Source organism: Lepidochelys olivacea (genome assembly GCF_965140295.1).
Source record: "Lepidochelys olivacea isolate rLepOli2 genome assembly, chromosome: 10".
Lineage (NCBI taxonomy): Eukaryota > Metazoa > Chordata > Testudines > Cheloniidae > Lepidochelys > Lepidochelys olivacea.
In genome coordinates, this window is record NC_140420.1 from 18,234,425 (window position 1) to 18,262,397 (window position 27,973).

The following is a 27,973-nucleotide window of genomic DNA, read 5'->3' on the forward strand; positions in this document are numbered from 1 at the left end:
CTGAACTATATACATGCCTTTTATCAGAAAAAAATGAACAGTCATTTAAACGGGGGTATAAAGATTGCCACATACTGGTTTTGTTTGTGATTTTAGGGTGTAATCTCTCTTCCTTATGCGTCAAGTTAGGCATTTAAATTTACAAACTTTGGGATGTAAATGTATCCCTGGATCCTGTAGTGGGGAAATATTAGAGGTTTTGTCATAACTACTGAGAGCAAAATATAAAGTGGACCAATACAGGCAAAACCCACAGCACTTTTTTTCATTAAAAGGTCTTCGACAAACAAAATTCAGACTCTTCTCTTTCTTGAGCACCAATAAAATAAATATGGCACCAAATACATAAGCTTCCCCCTTTCTTTGTTCAAACCCTGCACTTATGAGGAAGAGAGAGATGTCTTTATCAGACCTTCCCTATCCTGCCTGAAAAGGCTTCAGTGTTGTAACAAAAAGATGCTTACGTGCACAGAGTCACTAGGGAAAAAAATATTGTAACATTTCCTCTATACATGACATATATTTATATAATAAAAGCAAGGAAACCAAAGGGCTGATGATTATGGAGTCATGCCATATTTATGCAGAGCACTGAGAGGGAACCCTCCCAAATTTGACAGGCACTCAGAAGTGAGAAACGTTACTTCCAATCAGTTATGCCAACCTGAATTGGCCTGAGGCTTCTAATTTGTTTCCCACCAAACTAAGAACAAACCCCTCCACCAATCTCGTCTGACTCAATCAGCTCTCCCAGCTGACCTGCTGTAATAAAAATAGCCATCTCACATCAACTGCTGACTTTCCCCAATTGTCTCCATTTTGCTGGCTGAACAAATGACTCTGTATATTACACATTCTTCCTAGCGCTGGGGATTTCATCTCTTCCACTGGCTTCTCGAGTTCAGTGGCTCTCAACCAGGAGTACTCACAGGTCTTCCAGGGGGTACATCAACTCATTTAGATATTTGCATAGTTTTACAACAGGCTCCATAAAAAACACTAGTGGAGTCAGCATGAACTAAAATTTCATACAGACAAAATAAGAAAGTTAGAAATTGTCAGCTGTGACACTTGTGTTTTTTTATCTGGTTTTGTAAGCAAGTCTATTTTTAAGAGAGGTGAAACCTGGGGTTTGCAAGACAAATCAGGCTCCTGAAAGGGGCGTAGTAGTCTGGAAAGGTTGAGAACCACTGCTCTAATTAGACAGAGTATCAGATACCAGTGCTCCGATTCAGCAGTGTGGACTTGTCCTGCAGAGTGTATGGGAGAGGCACGAACTAAGACTTGAGAAGTTTTAACTCTTGCCCGGGTTTTTCTGGGGCAACTGATGCGTTTGTAACTTGGTTGTTAATTGGATGCCATGTGGAGCTATTGAGGACAGTGAATCACAGGTGACCAAACCACAAGAATAAAGTTAGCAAGCATAGTTCAGCATATGAACCTGATTAATGAACAATGGGTTGATCAAATTTAAGGCACCAGGAGAGAAGTGCAAGGTTACAAACAAATTCAAAGAAAATTTTTCAGTGCTGAATTGTAGTCATCTGGTCTACCTCCCTGCATTGTGGCAGGATTTGAACCATCCAGCATTCATATTCCTACAGCTGAGCTGAAAATATATGTAAGCAGTGTCAGGATGAGCTCCACCCTGACATCTGGTGGTGAGGTGTGGCAAGTTGTGGAAAAGAACTTCAGGGGCCGATCTCATTTGCATAGCCAGCACAACACCACTGCAAATGGCCAGTGTACTGATGGTGAGCACCAGAGAGGAACTTGCCCAACAAATGCAGGTCCTGACGGAACGGATAGCTGAGCTGCAAAGTACCGTTGACCGAGTTAAGACTTCTAGGAATAAGAAGCCTCAAACTGTGGCGATTGAGAAGCCCGCACTTAGAGCCACCATCCCCCCCAGGCGAAGGGGGAAAGGTCAATTCTTCTGCTACCGATGTGGTCAGGATGGACACAGTGCTGCCAAGTGCTGTAATGAAGAAAACCCCTCCTTAGTGTATGGAAAGCTGAGGATCAGTTGGGAGAGATCCGGTAGCTGCCAGAGGGTCTGGGGACGGGGACCCCCCAGGTCTGCAGGATTTGAAGATTCCCCCAGAAAAGACTGTCCAGCTGGGATCCCTGCAGGACTGATAGGGCCTCGAGCAGAGGTCATGGTGAGGATCGAAGGGGTGGAGTGTAAAGCAGTGCTTGACACTGGATCTCAAGTGACTATTATATTTCAGTCATTCTACCAACAGATGCTTTGCATTGTGTTATTGGAATGGAACCCCTAGATATTGAACCCGGCCCTTGTTGCTGCCAACTCTGACGGGCAGAAGGGTTACATTTTTGGGGGCTCGTCCGGGATGAGAGATGTGAAAGGGCTTTTCGAGAAATCATTACTTGCCTAACTCATGCTCCAGTCCTAGTTTTTGCTGACCCAAGCAAACCATTTATCCTGCATACTGATGCCAGTTTGGAGGGTCTGGGAGCAGTCCTGTACCAGGAAGTGGAAGGCAAATGTAAACCGGTAGCCTTTGCCAGCCGAGGATTGTCTGATAGTGAAACTCGCTATCCCACCCACAAGCTGGAGTTTTTGGCCTTGAAATGGGCCATCACTGAGAAATTTCGAGACTACTTGTATGGTGCTCAGTTCCAGGTGTGGACAGACAACAATCCACTGACTTATGTGTTAACAAGTGCTAAGCTGGATGCTACAGGGCAGAGATGGGTGGCCGCCTTGGCTAGCTATGAGTTCAGCATTCAGTACCGATCAGGGAGAAGCAATGTAGATGCAGATGCATTGTCCAGGCGTCCGCAGGCTCCAGAAGTTGCTGTGATACCCACAGATGGAGTGAGAGCTATTTGCAGTGTGAGTCGCCGAGAGCCAGAGGCCCGTGAAGACTTTCAGGGATGTGTTGCAGAAGCTTTGGGCCTGCCCCCTGAATGCATGCCTTCTGCTTCGGTGAACTATATTGCATTAGACCAATCTCCTTTGCCCATGCTCAATGCGGCTGACTGGCAAGAAGCCCAGCGGCAAGATATTGACATTCGTGATACACTACTTGCCAAAAGGGAGGGGCGAAGCCCAGCTGCGGTTGTCCCACCTAACCCGGAGGGTAAACTACTATTGAGAGAATGGACCAAACTAAAACTGATTCAGGGAGTGCTACACCGAATGACCACTGACCCTTTACAAAAACAACGAGCACAACTAGTACTGCCAAAAAAGTACAGAGCCCTGGCCATGAGGGCCCTGCATGATGACTTTGGGCATTTAGGGATGGAGAGGACCCTGGAACTTATTCGTAGTAGGTTCTATTGGCCCCGAATGGCTGAAGATGTTCGCAGGAAATGTGAGACTTGCGCTCGATGTGTTCAAAGGAAAACTCTGCCCACGAGGGCTGCATATCTCAAGAACATCACCAGCAACAAACCTTTGGAGTTGGTATGCATTGATTTCTTGTCTGTGGAGGTAGACAAGAGGAATGTTGGAAACATTCTAGTAGTGACTGACCATTTTACACGGTATGCACAAGCATATCCCACACGTGATCAGAGGGCCACCACCGTTGCTCGAGTATTGTGGGACAAATATTTCTCAGTCTATGGATTCCCGGCTCGGATACACTCTGATCAGGGGCGGGATTTTGAGAGTCACCTTCTGAAGGAGGTGCTGAAGATAGCAGGAATTAAAAAGTCTAGGACAACGCCTTATCACCCCCAAGGTGATCCTCAGCCCGAGAGGTTCAATCGAACCCTATTAGATATGTTGGGAACTTTGCGACCAGAGCAGAAGGCAACCTGGAGCCAGCATGTCGCATTTCTGGTGCATGCCTACAATGCCACAAAGAACGATGCTACGGGAGTCACCCCATATCTCTTGATGTTTGGGCGAGAACCAAGATTACCCATAGACTTGTGCTTTGGTGTATCAGAGGATGGAGATAGCTATGAAACTCATCAGCAGTATGTATCCCGACTAAGAGAAAAGCTGCGGGATGCTTATCGCTTAGCTACCGCTGCGGCTCGGAAGAACGCAGACCGCAACAAACATCGATATGATGCTAGAGTGCGTTCGCAGGAGCTCCAGCCGGGGGACAGAGTCCTGCTGCGAAATTTGGGTATTGCTGGCAAACACAAGATAGCTGACAGATGGAAGGCAATACCTTACCTGGTGATGGAAAAGCTGGGAGATCTGCCAGTTTACAAGATCAAACCTGAAGACGGTCCAGGGCAAATAAAGACGGTGCATAGAAACCTTTTGCTCCCTGTGGGGGAATTGGTAAGCACCCCTTGTGAGATGGGCCACGGCAGGGCCGCCGGGCAGAACAGAGGTGCTAGACCAAAGCCGCCATCCAACACAGACAGTGGGCCCCCTGCAGCTAACTTACCCCTATTCTGCACATCTGAGAGTGAGTCTGAGGAGGAAGACACAACCCTGGTGTATCCTGGGATGGAGACAAGATTTCAGTCTCGATCAGCTGAACCAAACGAGAGTTTTCCCTCTTCCGCCCTAAACCCAATGGCGGAACTATTTAGGCCCATTTCTGATACCCCGGTGCTGCTGATGAGACCCCCCTGTGATGACACACACAGGTTATTGGACAATGGGGACAGACAGGTAGAGGATGTCCTGGGCACCTTGGACCCTCCAGCGTTAGAACTAGGAGTGCAGGGGCCTACGCCAGTAGCCGAGGGACCCTCCAGGGAAGCCTCTCCATCCGTCACTCAAGAGGATGTTCCCCCTACCTCGGCAACAGAGATTCTCAATAGACGAGACAGGGTGATAAGACCAGTGAAACGGTTAACTTATGATGCACCTGGGGTGACTAGTGAGGAGCCAATACATTTAGCACACAGGCTTGTGGAAGCTAAAGTGGGCTTCCTGAGGCCCTTTGGAGGAAACCAATGAGTTGGTATAAAGGGAGTGTGATTTGTCGGGACGACAAAGTCTCGGCTGGGGGGAGGATGTAAGCAGTGTCAGGATGAGCTCCACCCTGACATCTGGTGGTGAGGTGTGGCAAGTTGTGGAAAAGAACTTCAGGGGCCGATCTCATTTGCATAGGCACACCCACCACGCCTAGAATGAGACCATAGCTGCCCAAATGGTCACTTTGGCTGCTGTGGGATCCCCAGTGTCTCTGTTATTGGGGCAGGAAGAATAAATTGTTATTACCCTGATTATGGGAACTGTGCTTGGAACTGTACGTGGCCTTTTGTTATGATGGAGGGATTCACCATCAACTAAGTAGCACTCGCTAGGCAAGGGTCATGGGTTCCAAAACTGTGTGAATGGAGAGAGGCTGGGGACAAGTAGTAGTACTTGGTGGCATGGGCCCCTTGGTGAGGGCCTTACATGCTGATTGCACTTCCTCCTCTCTCCACTGTGGAATATCAGAGCTAATTTTGATTTCATTAGAAGTCTAGTTATAGGCTGCTGAGCTCACTTTGGGCTGACAATGCACCAGCACTGGGGCTCCCCTACTATAAGCTGAATTCACCTAAGAGCTGAAATCACTGAGTGTTGTGTTAAGTAGTGGGGGAGCCTGAAGATATATTGTGGAGCAGTTTGCGGGACGGCTGGTGAAGCAGTTCGACGCGGAGCAGTGTGTGGATGGCAGGAGCTGCTTGTGGGCCGTGGAGCTGAGTTCGTGGGGCAGCTGAGCGAAGGAGTTCGTGGGGCGGCTGGCGGAGCGGAGCGCAGCTGAGCGAAGGAGTTCGTGGGGCGGCTGGCGGAGCGGAGCGCAGCTGAGCGAAGGAGTTCGTGGGGCGGCTGGCGGAGCGGAGCGCAGCTGAGCGAAGGAGTTCGTGGGGCGGCTGGCGGAGCGCCGCTATGGAGCTATGGGGCGGTCAGCTTCAGATCACGTAAGGTGCCTCTTACCCCCGTCCCATTTCCACCCAGGTTGGGAGGTAAAGCTCCGCCGATAAACTTTCGAACTCTGGGGCTGCCCTGACCAGGGACAGAGACTTTTGGGGCATTGGACTTTTGGGACTTTTGGGTGATTTGGGGTTGCTGGACTCAAGAACCAAAGGGAAAAGGGCATGCCCCAATTTGCCTGGGGTGGGGTTGTTTTTGCTCATGGGTTGTGTTATGAATCCTGTTGGTGGTGTTTCCCCAACATAATGCCACATTGTTTCTCTCTGTTATTAAAAGACTTTTGCTACACTCAGACTATGTGCTTGCGAGAGGGGAAGTATTGCCTCTTGGAGGCGCCCAGCGGGGGTGGTATATATTTTTCCCAGGTCACTGGGTGGGGGCTCGAGCCGGTTTGCATTGTGTTATTGGAATGGAACCCCTAGATATTGAACCCGGCCCTTGTTGCTGCCAACTCTGACGGGCAGAAGGGTTACATATACATGGATAAGATCAGATATAGTTCACTGCTAAAGTTAAATGCCTGTTCAAGTCGCTGAGTCATTTGTATGGTAGGCTAGTCAGTGAACTGCATTCTGTTTTGAAAATGCTGTTTGTCATTCTGGAAAGCACATTACCAGCTGTGCTCAACAATGGGACAGTTAAGACTATTTTCCAGCAAACCCATCCTGATGTGGTCTTTGTGGGTTGGATTGCACATTACTTCCTTCAAGGCAATTAATGGAAACATGCAGTGTTTGGACACTGCTGACACTTAGCTGGAAAGCAGAGTGACACAGAAAAAGTCCTCAAGGGAAATTTAGGCAGATGATGCCTGATCCCAAGCCCACTGAAGTTAATGGGAGTCTTTCTGTTCAGTTCCATGGGTTTTGGATTGGACATACTGCACAGTAGTTTGTAACTCATCACCTTCTGTCTGAATATTGCCTGCAAGTCTATTAGTAAAATATAGACCCAGTTCTTCACGGGGGCTTTGCCAGAGTTGCCCATGAACAAATCAGGCATGTGCAAAAGGGCACGACTGAAGATCAGGACCTTACCTTATCTTTGTGTTATTCGAATCCGGGATCATAGAGTAGGCAGCGTTATGGGTAGTTCACTATAGACCAGAGGTGGGCAAATGACGGCCCTCGGGCCGCATCCTGCCCATGGGACCCCCCTGCCTGGCCCCTGAGCTCCTGGCCCGGGGGGCTAGCCCCCAGCCCCTACCCTGCTGTTCCCCCTCCCCTGCAGCCTCAGCTCACTGCGCCGCCAGCGCAATGCTCTGGGTGGTGGGGCTGTGAGCTCCTGCTGGGCAGCGCAGCTGCAGAGCCGTGGCCTGACCCGGTGCTCTGTGCTGCGCGGCGACACAACTGCCTCCCGCCAGGCGGCACAGCTCCCGTCCTGGTGCTCTGGGCGGTGTGGCTGTAGTGGTAAGGGAGCGGGGGGGTTGGATAGAGGGCAGGGGAGTTCAGGGTGGTGGTCAGATGTAGATAGAGGTCGGGGTGGGGAACAAGGGGGTTGAATGGGGACAGGAGTCCCAGAGGGACAGTCAGGAAGGAGGGGGGGTTGGATGGGGCAGTCAGGGGCAGGGTTTCCGGGGGCGGTCAGGGAGAAGGGATGGTTGGATGGGGCAGGGGCCCCATGGGGCAGTCAGGAAGGAGAGCAGGGGTTGGATGGGGTGGCGGGGGGCAGTCAGGGGCAGAGGTTCTGGGGACAGTCAGGGAGAAGGGGTTGTTGGATGGGGGGGCAGTCAGGGGTGGGAGGTCCGGGGGCAGTCAGGGGACAGGAAGGGGCAAAGATCCTGGGGGTGCCGTCAGGGGACAGGGAGGGGCAGGGATCCTGGAGGTGCCGTCAGGGGACGGGGGGGTTGGATGGGGCAGGAGTCCTGGGGGGGCTGTCAGGGGGCGAGAAGCGGGTGGGGGCCGGGTGACACCTGGCTGTTTGGGGAGGCACAGCCTCCCCTAACTGGCCCTCCATACAATTTCAGAAACCCGATGTGGCCCTCAGGCCAAAAAGTTTGCCCACCCCTGCTATAGACCAAGTTTTACAAACAAATTTAAAAAGTGTTTTGGTTAGCCACATCCATTTAGCACCTGCAAAACCTGCATTTGCGGCATAAATTCGTGTGGGTAGGTGCCTGACTGCCTGATCTGTGTTTTTGCGTAAATCTGAGCTTTACACTCACACACCAATTTTGTGTGTGCACAAAATGAAGCAATGTTTAAAATGTTTTGGAATATAAAATTTTTGAATATACAAATTTAATTTTATTTAAAGCTTACCATGAATACATGGAGTCCCTACGCCGTCTGTAACAGAGCACCAGGCCCTGGTCCATGCCCAGACTCACCGCCCTCTCCCTTCCACTTCCTGGGGTCTGGCTATGCTTTATAAAACCACATAATCTTCAGCATAAGGATAGCTATTCCTAGGAGTTCCGTTTGGGCCAGTGAGATACTTTAAACTCCTGTAGATCCTGGCTGAAACTAAATGGGTCCACCCACCAGGGCCGTCCCTACCCATACGCAAAGTACGAGCTGCGTGCTGCTCCAGTCCCTGCTCCGCCTCTTCCAGAGGGTCCCCGCCCCCCCACTCCACCCTTTCCCCAAAGCCTCTGCCACTGCTCCGCCCCAGCCCCCGCCCCCACTCCACTCTTTCCCCAAAGCCTCTGCCACTGATCTGCCCGAGCCCCTGCCCCAACTCCACCCCTTCTCCAAAGCCCCCGTCCATGCTCTACCGTCCCCCCGCCTCTTCCCACCCCAGGCCCGCCCCCACCCCCCTCTGAGGACTGCAGCAGGGGTCGGGCCTGCACTCCCCGGCGGCGGTAAGTGGAGCGACCCGGCCCCAGCCGCGCTGCTGGTGAGTGCTGGGGGGCAGTTTCCCCCTGCCCCTCAGTCCCAAGGCTGTAGGGTGACCAGACAGCAAGCATGAAAAATCAGGACATGGGGTGGGGGGTAATAGGTGCCTATGTAAGACAAAGCCCCGAATATCGGGACTGTCCCTATAAAATTGGGACAGCTGGTCACCCTACAAGGCTGGGGCCGGGTCACTCCACTTTCTGCCACCCCATGAGTGTGGGGGTCAGGCCTGCCGTGCACTCACCGGGCGGCAGGAAGTGGAGTGACCTGGCCACAACCTGCTCTGTTCCACCGGCTCGTGCAGGGGGGCAGTTCCCCCCTGCCGCCCAAGCCTGCTCCTGCCCCCCTGCAGAGGCCTGGCCCTCCCCCCTGTGGGGGCAGGGGGTTGTGTAGGGCACCAGAATGGCTAGGGACATCCCTGCCACCTACTACCAGGACCCAGCAGTAATTCCCCTGAATCTTGGTGCAGATATTTAGTACTTGAGCCTAGGGTGACTTGAAGAGCCCTGCATTTCTGTACAGCTGTGGTTCTCAACCCACAGGCTTCTTGCAGCCCAATCAGCACAAAACTGCAGCCCATGTGACACTCTCAGGCCCATAAGGGTAGTATATATATTGTGTGGACGTGGCCCACATAACACATAGAGAGGTGCATATGCGTAAATAGGTGGAGAACCACTGCTGTACACAGTCTTAGTGACTGCCCTGCATCTTATATTTATGATTTGATGGATTTTACAAAATGAATAGTTTGGTGGTGTTACTGGTTGTTAGTTACACTACTGAGAAAAGTTATAGGTATCTTACAGTATATAACACAGTTTTCCAATTTTCTAAGCATACTGGAATTTGCAAAAGCTGAGCTGTGCAATGAACCAGATTAAACAATGACTGCAAGTGACAAGTAAGAATGGATACGTTATAAAAAACCCAAACCAATGTAGGGTTGCCAGGTGTCCAGTTTTTGAGTGGAACGCCTGGTCAAAAAGGGACCCTGGCGGTTCCATTCAGCACAGCTGACCGGGCTGTTAAAAGTCCAGTCAGCAGCGCAGTGAGGCTAAGGCAGGCTCCCTGCCTGCTGTAGCTCCACGTGGCTCCCGGAAGCAGCAGCATTTCCCCACTCTGGCTCCTACGAGTAGGGGCAGCCAGGGGGCTCCGCACGCTGCCCCCACCCCAAGCACCGGCTCTGCAGCTCCCACTGGCCGGGAACCACAGCCAATGGGAGCTGCAGGGGCAGCACCTGCAGACAGGTTAGCACGCAGAGCCTCCTGGCTGTGCCTCACATAGGAGCTGGAGAGGGGACATGCCACTTCTTCTGGGAACTGATTGAGGTAAGCGCCACCTGGAGCCTGAACCCCTGCTCCCTCCTGTGCCCCAACCCCCTACCCCAACCCTAATCCCCCTCCCCCACTCCGAACCCCTCAGCCCCAGCCCGGAGCCCCCTCCTACACCCTAAACCCCTCATCCCCAGCCCCATCCCAGAGTCTTCACCCCCAGCTGGAGACCTCTCACCCCCCCCACCCCTGCCCCAGCCTAAAGCCTCCTCCCGCACTCTGAACCTCTCAGTCCCAGCCTGGAGCCCCCTCCTGTACCCCAAATCCCTCATCTCTGACCCCACCCCAGAGCCCGCACCCCCAGCCAGAGCCCTCACCCCCCTGTACTCCAACTCCCTGTCCCAGCCCAGCACCCCTCCCATGTGCTGAACCCCTCATTTCTGGTCCCACCATGGAACCCACACCCCCAGCCTGGAGCCCGTACCCCCTCCCATACCCCAACCCCCTGCCTCAGCCCAGAGCCTGCTCCCATACTCCGAACCCCTCAGCTCCACCCCTTGGTTCGGAGCCCCCTCCTGTGCCCCAAACCCCTCATCCCTGGCCCTACCCCAGAGCCTGCACCCCCAGCCAGAGCCCTCACCCCCTCCCGCATCCCAGCCCACTGCCTCAGCCTGGAGCCCCCTCCTGCACTCCTCATTTCTGGACCCACCCCAGAGCACACACCCCCAGTCAGAGTCCTCACCCCCTCCTGCACCCCAACCTCCTGAGCCAGCTCGGTGAAAATGAGTGAGTGAGGGTGGGAAGTTGGAGTGGGGATGGAGTGAGCAGGGAGCGGAACCTCAGAGAAGGGGCGGGGCTTTCGAGGAGGGGCGAGGCAGGGGTGGGACAAGGGTGTTTGGTTTTGTGTGAGTAGAAAGTTGGTAACCCTAAACCAATGGTATGCTATAACAATGTTAATAGGGATGGAAGAATACTGGATTCAGATTCAATTTGTACATGATATTGCTGGTAGTGACAGGGTTCAGAATTATGCAGATTGTCTTATAGACAGCGTGGACCTTTTACACCAGTGGTGGGCAACCTGCGGCCTGTCAGGGTAATCCGCTGGCAGGCCGTGAGACAGTTTGTTTACATTTGCACGGCCACCCATAGCTCCCAGTGGCCGCAGTTCACCGTTCCCGGCCAATGGGAGCTGCGGAAAGTGGCGGCCAGCACGCCCCTGCGGCCCGCGCCACTTCCTGCATGCCAAGCTGTGACTAGTCTATCAGGATTCAGAATCAGCCGTTCAAGAGGCTTTGTCCTGAGTGGCAGCAGCCTGTTTTGTGGTGCAGTGATCGGATGAAGTGCAGTGATGTCTGGGAAATTTTTCCTGTCTGTGAGACTAATCCAGGACTGATTTCACAGAGTGCAAAGACCCACGCTGGGAGCGACCCAGTGTCAAGCTACTGTCTACATCAGCCATATGTAATCAAGTAGATAATCAGTTACCCTAAGGTTTGTTGTGGTACTAGTGAAGGGTTAGGGATCAGGATATTACAATTGCCTAGGTGCCCCACTAGCAATGATGGTTTTTTGAGCAAGGGCCTAGACAGTATTTGTTGAAGCATGGATGGTGTGTTGCTCTCCAAAAGGAAGGCATTAACTATCCTTAATAATATGCCTAAGGCTTCTCTGCTAGCTTAAGCTAGCTATTAAGGGCTTGGGCTCATCTCACAGATGGTTGGCAGTAGTTCCCCAAGCGCATGCACAATCTCAATAAGAAACTGGCTGGGAAAAATCATCTGGTATAGACAGTACATTTCCACTAATTTTTCTAAACACCTTTTAATAACACCCACTCAGCTGCCTGTTCAGTGCTGAGACTGGGCACAGTCATGTGCTTAGGTAGGGTTTGGACCTATCCTTGGTGCAGAGTACAGTGTGTAAATCCAGATTTAGATCTCCCCTGGGCAGTGCCTTCCTGACCAGAGGGAATTACCTGTGTATTGAAGATTCAGATTACAATGCTAGTCTCTTAGTATCACAGTTATAATGTTTGCAAAGAGTCCTGTGGCACCTTATAGACTAACAGATGTATTGGAGCATAAGCTTTCGTGGGTGAATACCCACTTTGTCGGATGCATGTAGTGGAAATTTCCAGAGGCAGGTATAAATATGCAAGCAAGAATCAGGCTAGGGATAACGAGGTTAGTTCAATCAGGGAGGATGAGGCCCTCTTCTAGCAGTTGAGGTGTGAATATAATGTTTGAATTCCTTGGGCCGACAAGAATAAGTGCATGTTTGTGGGGGGTGGAGGGGGCTTTCTTCATCTTTCTTTGAGGTAAAACAAGAATGAAGTTTACCATGGGAAGAAATGGAGAGTGGTGAATGGTTAATTTGGAGTCTGTGTGCACTGCATCTATTTATATTGCCATCTGTTGTAACCAGGATAAGGGAGTAATGATGAGGGTTCAGGATCAGGGCATCCATTCAGGGAGACTCATAAAGGCTGATGCTTTCCATCTCCTCAGATTTTAGGTTTGACTTATTGCCCTGCTTGATTTCTTTGACCAGGTTGGCCATCCCCGGTGGGGCCATCCCCAAATTTATCTCCTTGGCCTATGCAATGGGCAGGGTCTTCCCAGATGGACGGTCACTCAGCAACTCCAGTTGCCTCGCTAGGTCTGTTAAGTAGTGCACACACTCACTTTGCGTAGCCAATTGACTGAACCCGGCTCTGTGACCGGAAACCCCCTTTCATATTTCTTTTAGCATGGATTCCAAGGTGAGAAGGGATGGCTGTGATTACATAGCCTGACCTCCTGTGTAACACAGAGCATAGAACTTCCCCAAAATAATTCCTAGAGCAGATCTTCTTTTTTTTTTTTTTTTTAAATCCAATCTTAATTTAAAAATTGCCGGTGATGGAGAATCCGTCACAACCCTGGGTAAATTGTTCCATTGGCTAATTACCCTCGCTGTTAAAAATCTACACCTTTAATCCAGTCTGAATTTTCTTGCTTTGACTTCCAGCCATTGGATCTTGTTATCCCTTTGTGTGCTAGATTGAAGAGCCCATTATCAAATGTTTGTTTGCTTCCCGTGTAAGTACTCCTAGACTGTGATCATCACCCCATAACCTTCTGTGTTAGGCGAAATAGATTGAACTCCTGGAGTCTGTCATTAAAAGGCACTAAAAAAAAGTCTTTTAATCATTCTTGTGGCTTATCTCTAACTCTCTCCAATCTATCAACATCCTCCTTCAGTAGTGGATATCAAAGAAATGGCCATGGTATTCCAGCAGCAGTTAGTCCGTTACTGATCTGTTTCATGTGTGCCACGTTAATTTTGTATGTTCTGGTTATTTAATGAAAAAGTTGTGCAGTGCCATGTCACGTAACGTTTTGTCTGCCTAAATCTTCCAGGTTAACCTTTTGTCCCTCACCTATTCATAAAGCAGGGCTGTGGGCACTGCCAGAAAATCCCTCTGCCGTAGGCGCTGCTACCATATTCTTCCTGTTGGTTGCTGCTCCAAATACTGACTGTGTTTCCCCCCATGAAGGAGTTCATGCAGGTTTGAGAGGAGATGATGCCATCTACCCATCTTCTCCCTCCCAGGCTAGCCACTCCCCTCGCAGCCTTGACCCACAGACATACAGTGGAAAGGTCACTGTGCAATCAGGGGGGTGAGGCAGATTCTGCCACACCACCTGGCTTGTTCCCGAGGTCACTAATTTCAGCTTGCGTTAGCAGAATGGAGAATGTGGGTTTAAATACACAGGAATTATGTTACTCGCTACTGAAATGCAGTCACCTCTAGGGGTGGAACCAGACAATTAATTAATTAACCCACAGTGATGCTAAACATTAATTTAGGGCATAAAGTGGAAAAGAATGCCATATTCAGTTCAGATCTGAAGTGCAGAGCTTTGCTCAATCTACTACATGTTTACCTGTGTTTCAAAAGCATCTCTGTCATGTAGTCCTGAAACGTCAATAAGAACAATATAGAAGAGAAACTACTGCAGGGGAATCTGAGTGGACAGAATGTAATTACCACAGTTGGGATTGGACCAGGATACCAGATTTAATGGCCCCTACTCATCTTCTGCCCTAGGATCTTTAATGAGGGAAGTCAAAAAGGGCCTGTATTAAGAAGCAGGAGCCACCTCTGTGATGTCCTGCCGCAGGCTGCAGGTGGGATTAGAGTTTCCCAGCTGAGGATGGGGGAGGGTGGCAGGAAATGGAGGGTCCTTACCAAACCTAGAAGGAATGCCGAGGCTTTATTTACTTCTGGAGGGAGCTCTCCTGAGCAGGGGAAGCTTCCAAACCTGCTCGAGTTTTGTTCTGAGTGTTATGGTTCATTTCAGCCCAAAATGCCACACTCAGCTGGAACTGTCACATTTTGCCTAGTTTCCCCCTGAAAAATGATTAACTGGCCAATTTCACTGGAATCCAAGCCCCAGTTTGTTCAGTGCCCTGCCCGGGTTTACCTGAAACTTGACTTGGGTTTGTATACTTTGGCAAACTTGCCTCTAATTTCAGGTTTGTGACAGACATTTCCCACAACACTAATTGCTGTTGTAATTTGTGTCCACTTGTGGTTAATAACATCTCTTGCGGTGGTGCCTTTAAAAGTTCTTGTCCTTTCTGTAGTGATTGTGGACCATTGTCTCGCCTATTCCTTGCTGAGATGGGCCACACAGATCAGATCGGGACCTGGGTCTGAACTTCTCCAGTACTTGGATGTGGGAGTTTTTGGGGTGGGCTCAGCTCTGGTGGTGAGAATAGAAAGATACCATGGTTATTGCAGGTATCAGAAAGGTGAATGTAAAACCAACAATGGTGCTCACTGGATACGTATTTTCATCACACTCATACAATAACAGCATCAGGAAGCTTCAAAGGCAGTGCATGTCAATCATTAGTATTTTAAGCAATCACTTTTAGGCAGCTTTTAGTAATATCTGCTCTCAGACACTTTTACTTGTTTCAGTTAAGTCAGTGAAAGTGGGATTAATGGATAAACAGCTATGTTTATATAAAGCTAAGGTCAGAACACAGTTTGCTGAATAGCAAGGACACTGGTAAGCCCGGCTCTCAGATAAGTGCATGACATGCTGCAATATCAGGGAGTAAGGGAACAAGCTCGTAAGTGAATGCCACCTCTGAATTTCCTCCCTATTGTCAGCTTATACCACAAAGGAAATGCTACTTAATCCCATAGAGTCTGATTCTCTAAGCATTCCGTGCCCACAGTTTCCAGGGTCGTCAGTGGCAGTTCTGTGTGTGGCTGTTTTGCAGGACTGGACCAGTATTTTGGATGTTAACCGTAGATCAGTCATGTTAAATTGTTAAGGTTAGGACTAGATGGAAAAACTTCAAATGCAAGAAAGGAAAATTACAGCTCTTGCGATTCCTCCTCCTTGTGCATCTCGTTGAAACAGTTCTGACAGGGTGACAACCCGTTCCTGCCTTGTGCTCTCGCTATGCCGATGAGGGCCCTTCAGCTGCTAAACAATCCAGTGCAGTTTATTCACATTTGCTCTTCCCATCACCTTACCATTCCACACACCATATTAGGTATGGTTTCAGTTTCTCCTCCTCAGGTCTCTGCTGGGGAGAGAGCATTCTCTCTCGCCAGAGACTGGTTCTCATTCTCCCTCCTGCACTGCCTTCCTGTGCTTTCTTAAACCTGCTGGGTTAATGGGCCAAGTTCCTCATTGGTCCTCCTCCAGCCCATTGTAATCCACTAATTAGGCCCTGGGGAGAATTAATTGGTGTTTCAGTGACCAGAGTGCTGGCTCAGTTCTTGGTTCCCAGCACTCTGTCACAAGCAGACTACGGCGTAATGATGGCAATTTTAAAACGGAACCATGTTCAGTGATTGATGTGTAAATATAGTGAAGCAAACCTACTAGCAGGGGATCGTATCCTTATTTATACCTTATTCAGTGCAAGGCCCCAAATGGTTCCTGAAGATGATGAAAATGGAATGTGACTTAAAATGTTTTTCTGCCATTTCAGTCCATTAGGGGATCTGTTTTTGTTGGTTGAATTGCAGTTGTCTCTCTAGCTGACTTTGCAGTTATATATTCTCATATTTCCTTTTCCTTGTAGAATGAAGTCGAGTTGGGAGAGCTGCTGCTATCACTAAATTACCTTCCCAGTGCAGGAAGACTGAATGTAGACATTATTCGAGCGAAACAACTTCTTCAGACAGATATGAGCCAAGGTTCAGGTAAAGGGCAGTGTATTTCTCAGATCACTCCTGCATGTTTGTGTGTGCTCTAAAATTGTCCTATATAGTTAGGCAGCCATTTTTTGATTCCACCTAAATGATTTGGACACTTTGTTCCCATTAAAATTAATGCATGGCTTTGAAAAGCTCTCATATATGTGGTTTTAAAAATATATATATAAATCAAACATTGAGAGTCCAAATCTACTGGCCGGAGCCTAGGATTGGGAACCAGGAATTTCCAAATGCTATCCCTGCCTCTGCTTTTGTGGTTTAGGATTATTTCTCAATGTTTGTGCTGTGCTTTGCAGACACAAAGTGTTGTGTGAGTGTTAAATATAAAGGCGGTTTAATTCTTCAAAACTTGTTCTGCTGTGTGATTTTTGACAATGCCCACTCACCCCTCACCTGAGTATGGAGAAAGGTCTATTTCATCATTCTAGCAGCTGGTGATTCTCCCTCTCCCTCACGATATAGTTCCCTCACTCCCTACTCCAGCTGCTGCTGTTGTCAGACTATTGACATCTGTCAGTGAGAACAACATACCTGGCTTTTGTCAAGGTCACCATTTGTTGCACTCCATGCAGAGTCAACAGAAACATTCTGAATTCTGCTGCCTGAGACTTGTACATCTCCACTGCAAGTCACCTGGTACCTTGACATGATAAGAGTCCAGATCCCTCCCCAAAGCTATTTTTCCTCCACAGTGCCACTCCACACTCTGGTCCCAACTGTGCAGAACCTTTCTGAGACAGGAACATTGACTGGCTGCACCTGTAAAGCTGGAATTGTGTTTGTGTTTCTTTCAGATCCCTTTGTGAAAATTCAGCTGGTTCATGGATTAAAATTAGCCAAAACCAAGAAAACCTCTTGCATGAAGGGTACAATAGATCCCTTCTACAATGAGTCCTTCAGTTTCAAGGTTCCTCAAGAAGAACTGGAAAATGCCAGCTTAGTATTTACAGGTAAAAGCATTCTTGCTATTGATTTGATGCTATCTTGGCTGTCTCCGAGGTAAACAAATTAGCTGCCCCATGCATGCACTTTAGCCTATGCAATGTCTTCATCTTTTTCAGCAAGCTAACATTTATGGGACAGTCAGCTCTGTCATTTCTAGAGGAGCTTAATTAGCATCACGCTTCTCTGCACAGAAGCTTTCCTGGTGTTGTCACCTGTAATATGGAACTGTCTAGGAACTCACCTTGTCAGTTTCACTCTTAATTGGTGCTACTGGGAAAGCATTTCCACTGAGAAGAGAGGCAGGCTAATTGAACTGGGTCCTAAAGTGCTTCCTGGAGAAGTCAGAGGAATGAGAGATAGGTGGAAGGAAGTATCTGATGATCAACCTAGACCTTACAACAATACTCATTTTGCGACTCCACATAATTTTTACTTTGAGGATTGTGCACGTCTTGTGCTAGCCCATTATACCACTGTTATATAAATTGGTTTGTTTATGGCTGTATTTTTAAAGGGACACTATTAAGGTACTGAGCTTCCAAAGTAAGTGCTGAGATTTATTGTTGACTCTTTGGATTTTTGTAACACTCTGAAAAGAGATTGATGACAAATGTCCAGGTGGTGTTTTGGTGGTTTTTTGCATTGTTGAATTTGGGATTTGCTTACTTCAGTTATGAAAACATGCAATGGAAACTGACACACACAAAAGTTTCTCAGAGCAGGGTTAGATAACATAGTGGTAAAAATGACTGCTCCTGGTCTATGTTGTGGCTTATCTGGTTGATAGCACTGGAAAAGATGTATTATTGTGGAAAAACATTTAAGAAGTTTCTAAGGGCAGACACACCCTTGCAAACTGCAGCCTTCTTAGTAGTTGCACAGTATATGCAGTACAAGAAATGGCAGTGCAGGCTTCCATGTGCTACCTTTCGAAGTGTCTTAACCCAGACCTGAAGCATCTGTTTATATGGGTTTTCTATTGTAGCAAAAGGAATGAAGAGGGTAGTTTGGATTTTCATGCCTCTTCAGTCCTTGGCTTGTTGGCTGAGACTGCCAGTAAAGGGTATGGCTAGACTTCAAAAAAACACCCACTCCTGGCCTGTGTCAGCGGCCTCAGACTTGGGCTGCGGGGCTATAAAATGGTAATGTAGATGTCTGGGCTTGGGTCTAGCCTGAGCCCTGGAACCCCACAAGCAGGCCACCAGCCCGAGAGCCTGGATGTCTACACGGCAATTTTATAGCTCCACAAGCCCAAGTCAACTGACACGATGCCTGTTGTGATGATTTTATGGTATGGACATCTGTTCACTAAGAATCAGGCAGAGACCACTGGCTCATCTCAGTTGGCCACTGAACAGCCATTGGATGATGGGAATTTTGGTCTCTGTTGACCTCTGTCGGATTTGAACTAGTAACCTAGAAGTGAAAGGCTGCATAGCTCACTATTCATCGACTGAGCAGTCCACTCTCCCAATTGTCTTCAGTAGTATGGGTTTGAATGATATTTCTGTGGGCAAACAAGTTGTAGAAAAGAACAGAGTTGTATAAAGACCACATCTGTTGGTCATATTTTAATACATGCTTTCTTTACCAGGAGGAGAAAATACCAAATTCAAGAATACAAAAAACCGCACCAGATGCCGTTTTGAATTGTTCTTTAACTTTCATTTCCACTTTTTAATGCCATGCTCAGAAGCATTAAAAACCAAATTCTGCTCTCGCAGTTGCACTGGGGTAACCAAGAGCAAAATTCATCCCCAAGCATTCTCTGTTAAATTGATTTTGTGAATGGTGACAATGGCTTTGCTAAAAATTATAATGCAAATAGGATTCGGTCCCAGTTGTTACACTGGACTAGATGGTAGCATTCATGCCACTGTGGTGCAGAGGGCAGCGTGGAGCCAAATGGTCCCTGGAGGAGCACTGTCTCAGGCAGGCACAGTCTCTCCCAGCGCTGTATAGGAGGTGAATTTTGCCTTAGACATTGCTCCCTCCATGGCCATGAGTCCATCTGCTCTTCACCCCACCTGCCCCCCTTTTGGCATTGTGGTCTCTGGGAGGAGCAGGAGTGAGCAGTCCCTAGAGCTGAGGGACCACAGGGACTGCCACTGTGGGTGGCCTCTTCTGCAGCCTTGTAGAGATCCTGAAACTTGATGTGCCCCAGTCCTGCAGTCAAGCAAGGGCCATAAGCGGAGTTTATGCTCCTTGAGTTAAAGGAAAAGAGGGAAGGATTTTTTTTTCTTTTTTGTAATGTTCCGACAATGTTTCTGAGCCATTAAAAAGAGAATCTGCACCCAAAAATATTATTATAAAGCTCTGTATTTCTTACATGGCAGAAACGGCTGTCAAGTCAGTGAAAAAAGCTGAAATTCAATCCATTAGCTTGTTTCCAAACATTTCATAACAAAAGTGATGCTGATCAGCATTTTAAATCTTGCCCTTCATGCACAGAAATTTCCACAGCAAAAAGGCTATATTTAAGCATGGCTTTACATGCAGGCCATCTTGAATGTTCCCTTTCATGTATAATGATGAATTTGTTCCTGGAATCTTCAGTCAGGTGATGTCTTTCTTCAGGAGCACAATACTCCAGTCCTTACCTACAGAATACCAGCTCCCTATGATCAGGAACAAGGAATGAAATACAACGCAATTCATTAGAGCAAATGAAGTTGGTGTCAGGTGGTTGGATGGCTGACCTTTTATTATGGATCCTTTTTTTTTTATAATGAGTTAATCAAAAGCTAACTGATTCATAAAAATAAACTATCACATGTTCTTACACAGCAGTTAGATTTAACTGATGATCTTTGAAATGATCACATCACCGCGTTGTACCAGAGCGCACAAAATAGTCATTTTTGAAATCGCTGACCTGTGATTATCTACTACTTCATCAGAACACAGTGGCATGGAGTACATGTCCTTGACGAGATCGATAGGGCCAGATTCTGATAACCTTCCTCATGTTGAGTAGTGTATCACTCTGAGTAACCCTGTTGCTGTTGATATTGCAGTAATGCCTAGAGGTTCCAGCCAAGATCAGGGCCCCATTGTGCTATACGAACCCATGGTGAGAGACGGCATCTGCCCTGCAGAGCTTACAGTCTAGAAAAGAGAGAGACAAAGTGTGGAAGGGGAAGCAGAGCAGAGGAACAGAGGGTGAACTGACTTGCCCAAGGTTACATCACAGGTCAGTTACAGAACCAGCATTAGAACCTGCTCTCATCCCCTAGCCACAAAGACTACGCTGCCTTTCCATTGTCCTATTCCGTGCTAGCAAGGGGTATCAAAACCTGGCCTGTTATGAAGAGTGGTGAAGAAGGAATCCTATATAGCCAGTAGAAGCAAGTGGAGAATGGATATCCAGAAGCAATATCATGGAAATAACATAGTCCAGTGGACTTGGTGATGGTAAGGACTCTGGGCCAAATTCTTTGCTAGTGTAAATGGGCAAAACTCCATTGACATCAGTGCAGTTGCATCCATTTAAACCAGTAGAAAATTTAGTCCAATTTCATGTCATGTCAGTGTGTGCTTTTAAATAAATAAAGTTAAGCAGCTGTGACTACTCCAAGGGTGGCTGCATTTCTGTGTTGGCTAAGTGTTCCCTACATTGCCTTTCCTGAATCACTGGGGTATAATGTGGCTTAATTGGTTCATTCTTGCAAAGTGCTTTGAGACCCTCAAATGGAAGATGATCTAGAAGTGCAGATTATCATTAGTGGAGTTGAATTTCTGTCTGAAAATGAGAGGAGCAGAGCCCAAATCCTTTGCTTATTTTGCATGTATGCACAACAGGAACTAAAGCCACTTCCTTTTTTTCTTTTAGGTTTTGCTTGCTCTAGCAGCCCTTAAGTCAGTTAATTAAATTTGCTGATGAGAAAAGAGGTAATTAAAAAGGAAAGTAATCATGCGGTGAAGATTGGCTAGTGATACCATGAAGGGATATAAATCTGTAAAAGCACCCAGGCCAGCCAGTAGCCAGATCAGATTTATTTGAGCATAAGCTTTTGTGGGTAAAAACCCCACTTCATGGCCATGCAGCTGAAGAAGTGGGGTTTTTACCCATGAAAGCGCATGCTCAAATAAATCTGTTAGTCTTCAAGGTGCCACCGGATTCCTTGTTGTTTCTGTGTAGCTGGTGATCGATTCGGAAGTGACACACTATTTGATTTAGGATGTACCCATGCTGTAGCTGGGAGGTGTAATAGATGTAGCAGTTCTAGGTTTGACTGAGCTAGCCCGCTAAAATGAGCAGCCTAGCTGCAGCTGCGTGAGTGGCAGGAGAGGCTCGCCCCCCACAATACAATCCCATCTAAAACCCTAGGTGTGTGCTCGAGGTGACTAGCCTCTCCCACCACCCATGCAGCCATGGATATACTTCTATCTTTAGTATGCTAGCTTGCTCAGTGGTAGTGCAGATATATCTGCCCAAACTGGAAATTACAACTCCAGCTCCACTGCAGATATACCCTTAGAGCAATAAGACTTTTGCGCGTATTTTTCTTGTGTACATTTATTTAAACAGCATAGTTTTCAGTGTACTATGGTGGGAAGTGCATACAGCTCCCATTACTTTTAATGAGAGTTGAGTGTGCAACATTGCACAGACGACGCTGACAAATGAATGTCTCTTTCCCTTTGTGCAAGTCTCATTTCTGCAAATTCCCCCACCACGCATACACCTATACCCCCCCCCACACACTTATCATACGATTCTCTCTACCTTTGGATTGAAAATATGATTTGTAACCATCATGTTTAAGCACAGCATTGGATCTGCCTACACACAGATGAACCGTGAGTTTGAACCCTAGTGTGGTTGACTTACAATGTAGCACCCTATTTCTGATTGACTGTTATATGCCAGGTTGAGGCATCGCCATGGGCAGCTGTCCCATCAATGTAGCCTGTGCTGCCACTGAGGAAGCTACAGATGCTAATGAAGATGAATTTTATTAGCAGCTAGCAGCTGTGATGCAATCTGTTCCACTGCACGACGAACTTATTGTACTCGTAAATATGAACTCTGCACCAAGTTGTCCCAGAAATGGCTTCAAAACCGTTCTTGGGCCATTTTCCTCTGGAACAATAAATGACAGCTCGGTGAGATTACTCTTCTTTTGTGCTTTTCATAGCATTACCAACACTGGCAGTTGGTTCAGGCACCTAGATATCTGTCAAGAGATGTGGATATTCGATGATGGGTGGACGAGGGAGAAGCTGGACCATATATTGATCAGAATCGTAGTATAGTAAGGTCATACTGGGTCTACAGAGGTGCATAAGCCCTGGCAAATGCTGATCATTGTCACTTTGTTGCTAAAATGCCAATTACTCCTCTATTTTAACATAAAAGTGTCCTCCTCGTGATACATAAAGCACAAGGCATCTGTAAAAATTCAGTACTTGCTAATAAGTAGTCTGTCTCAGTGGAAAAACAAATTAGACACACTTGGCACTCTCCCAGATGATATAGAATTAGCTTGGACAGTCATAAGCACAATCATCTGAACAGCAGTAGATGCCATCCCAGAACTGAAATGCTACAAGTGATGCCTCCAGCTGTACAATGGGACGTTTCAAATATTGCAAAAGAAATAGACAGTGCCATGATTATAATGTTTACAAGGTATTTTTTGAGTGTGAGCAAAAGTGCCTCCTGAAGCTTATTTTGAGAACTTGACAAAAGAGGCAGAAGAGGGAAGGAGACCTAATAAATTTCGACAGGCATTCAAAGCTATACAGTCATTTCGATCCAAAAATGAACTTTTTGCAGGATCTTTGCTGACAAACAAGGCTGATGGTAAAATGTACTTTATCCAAGAAGAAGTCCTGCAAACTTTTGTAAATGTACCTACATTGGAAGAGGTTCACTCTAAAGAAACTGCGAAGCGGGCATGCTACCGGACCTGACAGCATAATGCCTGAATTTCTCAGATGTGCCATAGAGCCTATAACTGTACCATTACACCAACTTTTTGTCTGGGCTTGGACTACTGGGAAGTTACTAGCAGAGTGGAAGGAAGGGATTGTTATTCTGCTCTGTAAGTGGGGAACAGCCCCCGCATTGAATGTGGTAACTATAGGTCAATTGACTCTGCTCTCTGTTCTTGGAAAAGTCATCACACATGTCTTACTCACCTGGCTCCAGCCTTGCCTTGTGAAACTCCATCTCCCAGAGCAATTGGGCTTCACTGCCAGGCAATCCACAGTGGATGCTATATTTGCTCTTCATCTTTTATCTGAGATCCATCGTGAATTTAACTGGCCTTTGACAGTAGCATACATAGACCTAAAGGCAACCCAGTAGTGCAGAGAAATTGAGCCCTGTTTAGCTCATGGTTTTGGGTATTTTTGAGTAAGACCTTAAAAGCTGAGATCCTATTTGCTCCTTGTAAATATAATATATCCCATGATGTAAATCCTTGGCATTTACAAGCCAAAATATTCTTCCTCCTGCTTCTGTGCAATGTGTTTTGTATTGGTCGTCTATCTGCTACACTGCCTCCACCCTTTCAGTGGTTGGTGAAATGATTCTCATAAGAATATACAGTTATATGTTATGTGCTCCACTGGAGACACTTTGTGCCTAATTTTCAGAGGTGATAAGGAATGGGGGAAGGAAGTGGTCCCAGGCACTAGGACCCAGATCCACAAAGGTATTTGGGCCCCTACCTTCCATTGATTTCAATTTCAATTCAGTTGGAGCCTAAATACCTTTGTGGGTCTGGGCCTAGATGTCCGGAGGCCTCCATTTTTGGGTGCTGCATTTGAAAGTCCGTCAAAACTTCTAAAAATGTTGGCTGTAGTTTGTAAAGTGCTTAAAAGGTGCTGTTTGCATAGTAGCTGTTGATACTACTAATACATTCCACTACCTCTAAATATTCTTGCAACTAAAAGATAGCACGTCAACAGCTAGAGGAGAAATTTGTTTTATTTTGGTGCCTCAAACCTATTGACCAGGAGGTGTGCATTTGTATACAAAGCGTAGTAGAAATGCACTGTGTTTTTATTATCTTAGCCTTCTGTGCACTTGGTAGACAGCCCCCAGTGCTATCAGCCGGTTAATTGCACAGAGACCATGGATTGTCTCTATGCAGACAAACACAGCAGCCAGTAAAGAACGGTATGTTTCCCCCACAATACTTCATACACCTGTGAACATACGTGTTAATTGTCATGTCTCTCTTACTAAAGGAAAGATGGAATTTGGCCTGACATCCAGAATTATTGGCAGTTTATTTCAAGTGGAGCCGTAGGATCATTGCCTGCCAAGTACACCAGGCAAGCAAAAAGGGAGCTTTAAACCGTAGAGATTAATACCTCCTAGTGCATTTATGGATGCCAGTGTTGGGGATGTAAAGATACCCACTCACCTCAGTCAAGAGCGATGCTGGAATTTGCTGGACTATACTTTTTAATCTGAGTTTTGATCATTTTCCAAAAGAGACTTTATTATAAAGTGGAAAGAAAGTACTTAGAATCCAAGAAATGTGGTCATTCAATGCTGTTATCTAGTTAATAAGTATTATTGTTGTTAATATTAATAATATTTGCATTGCAATATTGTTCAGATGGCCCCCAAAGGACTAGTCCCTCCCAGGCAAATGGCCTGTTAGTGACTCATTAACATCTCTTCTTCACTTACCTGATATAAAACAATAATCCTTTGATACCTCCAGTAAGAGAATATAGGCAACCATGTGATCCTACTTCTGTCACACTTCTCTTCCTTCTCTGACACATCCATGTTGTGTCTATTTAGATTGTAAGCTGTTGGCGCAAGAAATGTCTTCTCCGTTATGGCTGTACAACACCGAGCACAGTGGGGCCCTGCTTCTGACTTAGGCATCAGAACACGGTTATAATGTAAATAATAGTTAATAATTGCATTGTGCTAGGCACTGTGCAAGGACATAGAGAAACAGAAACATGGGGCCTGACCCAAGGAGTTTACATTCTAAACATGAGTCTGTGTAACAAACAATAGGAGGTGAAGTGGGGAGATTGCTCTTAAAATGGATGCATAGCAGGAATCCTCTTGCTGCACCCTAAAATGTAAAATACAGCAGAGCACTCTTAAAAGGATGTATTGTAAAGCAAGGGCCGGGGAGGGAGCTTGTGCCATTTTTGCTTGTCGGCACTGTATAATTGTGGATTGCAGGATCTGGCTATAATTTTTGGTATGTGTATGTTACCGTCAGTGAAATCCTTTTCTTCTAAATTGTTTGTAGATTTCAGTCTGGCTAGCTCCACTTCTCATGGTGCCATTTCTCCATACACTATGAGGGTACAGCTTTTAAAGTGTCTATGTCCCATTTTTAATGGTGACTTAAAGCCAGATTTTCCAAGATATTTAGGTGCCTAATGATTGAGGGGGGTGCCTGATTTCAATGGAAATTAGGTACCTAGGTGCTTATGGAAACTCCAGTAGGTGCCTAGCTGTATCTGCATCTTCAGGTGCCTAACTGCCTATGACACCTGGCCCTTAGGCTCCTAAATCACTTAGGTGCTTTTGAAAATTTTACCCCAGGGCTCTAAATTAACTTATACTTAATAGAAACTGCTTTGGCTAAAATAATAATCAAATTACACTGCCCAGTAGTAAAACAAACCTGCTTTCTCCCCCTGGCCAAGGAATATTCAAGGGAGATTTAATTGCAGCTGAATTTCCGCAGAATATTTTTGGTTTGGGTTTTATTCTTGTTGGTTTGGTTTTGAACATCCACATATTATTGAAAAAGATTCCTACTGTTTGTGTTTAAGGATATTTATTCCTTTTTTAAGCCATTACAACCTGATGAGAAGAACTAGCACGTCCATGAAATTCGGTGTTGCTGTTGGTGATAGATACTTGTTTTAGGCACAGGTTCTGGAACTAGAGATGCTGAGGGTGCTCGGGCTTGAAGTGGTTTCCATCATATACATGGTTCGCAGTTTGGTTCAATGGCTGACAGCATCCCCACTATAAAAATTGTTCCAGCACCCCTTGTTTTAGGCACTATATTGTGACACGGAATACATGGACACTAATGGCTAGTCAAGCTTAACAGTGAAGTAGTGTAATCTGTCACTATTCTACATCTCAAATTATTAGTGATTATTCTACAGGCTTTACTTTGCCTGTGTTGTACTCTAAACACTTCATAGTAGGACGCTTGAATGAGGTAGAGACCTTTTCTGTGCGGGACATATTCAGTGGTGAGGCTTTACTTGATGTTGTTCTAGTTGAGTGAAAATGTGCTTAGCATACTGCTGAACCAGAACACAGGGTGCTGGACCAAATACCCTGGTGGTGTAAGCAGGAGCAATGCATTGACATTAACAGAGTTGTGCCTGTTTATGCCAGTAATGAATATGGCCCTTTATCTGCAGATAAAGATTGTAAATAGGGTATGTGCCAAAACCAGAACCATTTATCTGACTGACATACCCAAAGTTTTGGAAAATGGATCTGAACCCTCCTTGATTTGCAAAGCAAAAACACCCTGGCACAAAGTTTTGTAAAAACAAATGCATCCACTCCCATTTGGCCCATCTGTGATTGAAATGCAGATTGAGAAACAAGATCTGTATATCTGAACCTTGGGACTTAGATAAAATCAGACCTATCACTGGTTTAATTTTTGGAAAAACAAAACCTGATGGAAAATCATTCTCACTCTTGTCCGTGCCTCATAGCAATCCCAGTTAATGGAGTAGGCCTTCTGCCCTCAGTACCTCTGGCCATATTAGAGTGGTGATTATGATGTGTATTTGAATGGCAAAAAAATTAATCACATGATCAAGACATTGAGATATTAGTGCTTTTCACTGGTATTGTAATGATAAGGAGCCAAATCTTTAAATTTTCCAGTTAGCTTCATATGTTGAAGCATGAAATTGGCCTCAGCTGCAGGCATGACCAGAGATGCACCTGAATTTTGAGCTGCCTGAATACAGTATGTGGAAACTTGACCTTCAAACATCTAAGTAGTTAAATGTCAACATCCCCTTTAACTGCCAGTTTGCAGGGGTTGCAAACTGTGTTAGGGGTGGGGCCGGAACATGTTTCAATGAGCATAGCTCATCTCCTCGACTTAGCTGTCTGTCAAAAATTTCTTCATGCTTTTAGACACACAAGAGAGCCTCTTGCTTTCATACCCAAACAAAATAAACACCCCCCTCTCACTGAAAGCAAATCAAGCTATTTCTCTTCCAGGCTGGGAAACAAGAAAATGAGATTATTTCTATTTTAAAATACTTGCAAGGCGCTCTGATACTGTGGTGATGGGAGCTGTATAAGTACCTAGCTACAGACAGGGATAGCTATCTTGCTGCTAGGCATCCTCCATTGAAAATCACATTTCAATGCTGTCCCAGGGCACGCCTGCCCTGTAGCACCCCCCTCCTCTCCAGATCTAGCGTGGTGCTGCAGGTACTCCCTGCCTGAGTTTCTTTTCTCTCAGGACTCCATAGAGTCCAAAATGGTGTAAGACAAAATTCTCTTGCTGGGAGGATACTTTATTAAACACAAATAAACTTGACATGAAATCTCTCCCCTTGACTCAGGGTTTGCACAGCCTCCTCTTCTTGGGGCCTGTGGACTTGGGGAGTTCTGCTCCTCCATCGCTGTGAGCACCGCACTGGAGCTGAGCATTGGTGTATGCCTACACTGCAATAAAATAGCCTTAGCTGGCTGGATCAACTGGCACAGGCTCATGGGGCTCAGGCTGTGGGGCTATAAAAGAGCAATGTAGAGGTTTGGAGGTGGGCAGGAGCCTGGGCTTTGGAACCTTCCCCCTCTTGTGGGGTCCTAGAGCTCAGG

General features: G+C 46.8%; 1 protein-coding gene across 6 annotated transcripts in view; it reads left to right on the top strand.

Moving 5' to 3' along the window:
- Positions 1 to 27,973, top strand: part of SYT17 (synaptotagmin 17) — a 116,984-nt gene that overhangs the window by 65,520 nt on the left and 23,491 nt on the right. For all 6 annotated transcript variants that reach the window (XM_084640875.1, XM_084640877.1, XM_084640880.1 and 3 more), the window contains 2 exons: positions 16,080 to 16,200; positions 17,010 to 17,165. In XM_084640875.1, coding sequence (XP_084497001.1) covers positions 16,080 to 16,200; positions 17,010 to 17,165 — 277 coding nt within the window. The remainder of the gene's footprint in view (positions 1 to 16,079; positions 16,201 to 17,009; positions 17,166 to 27,973) is intronic.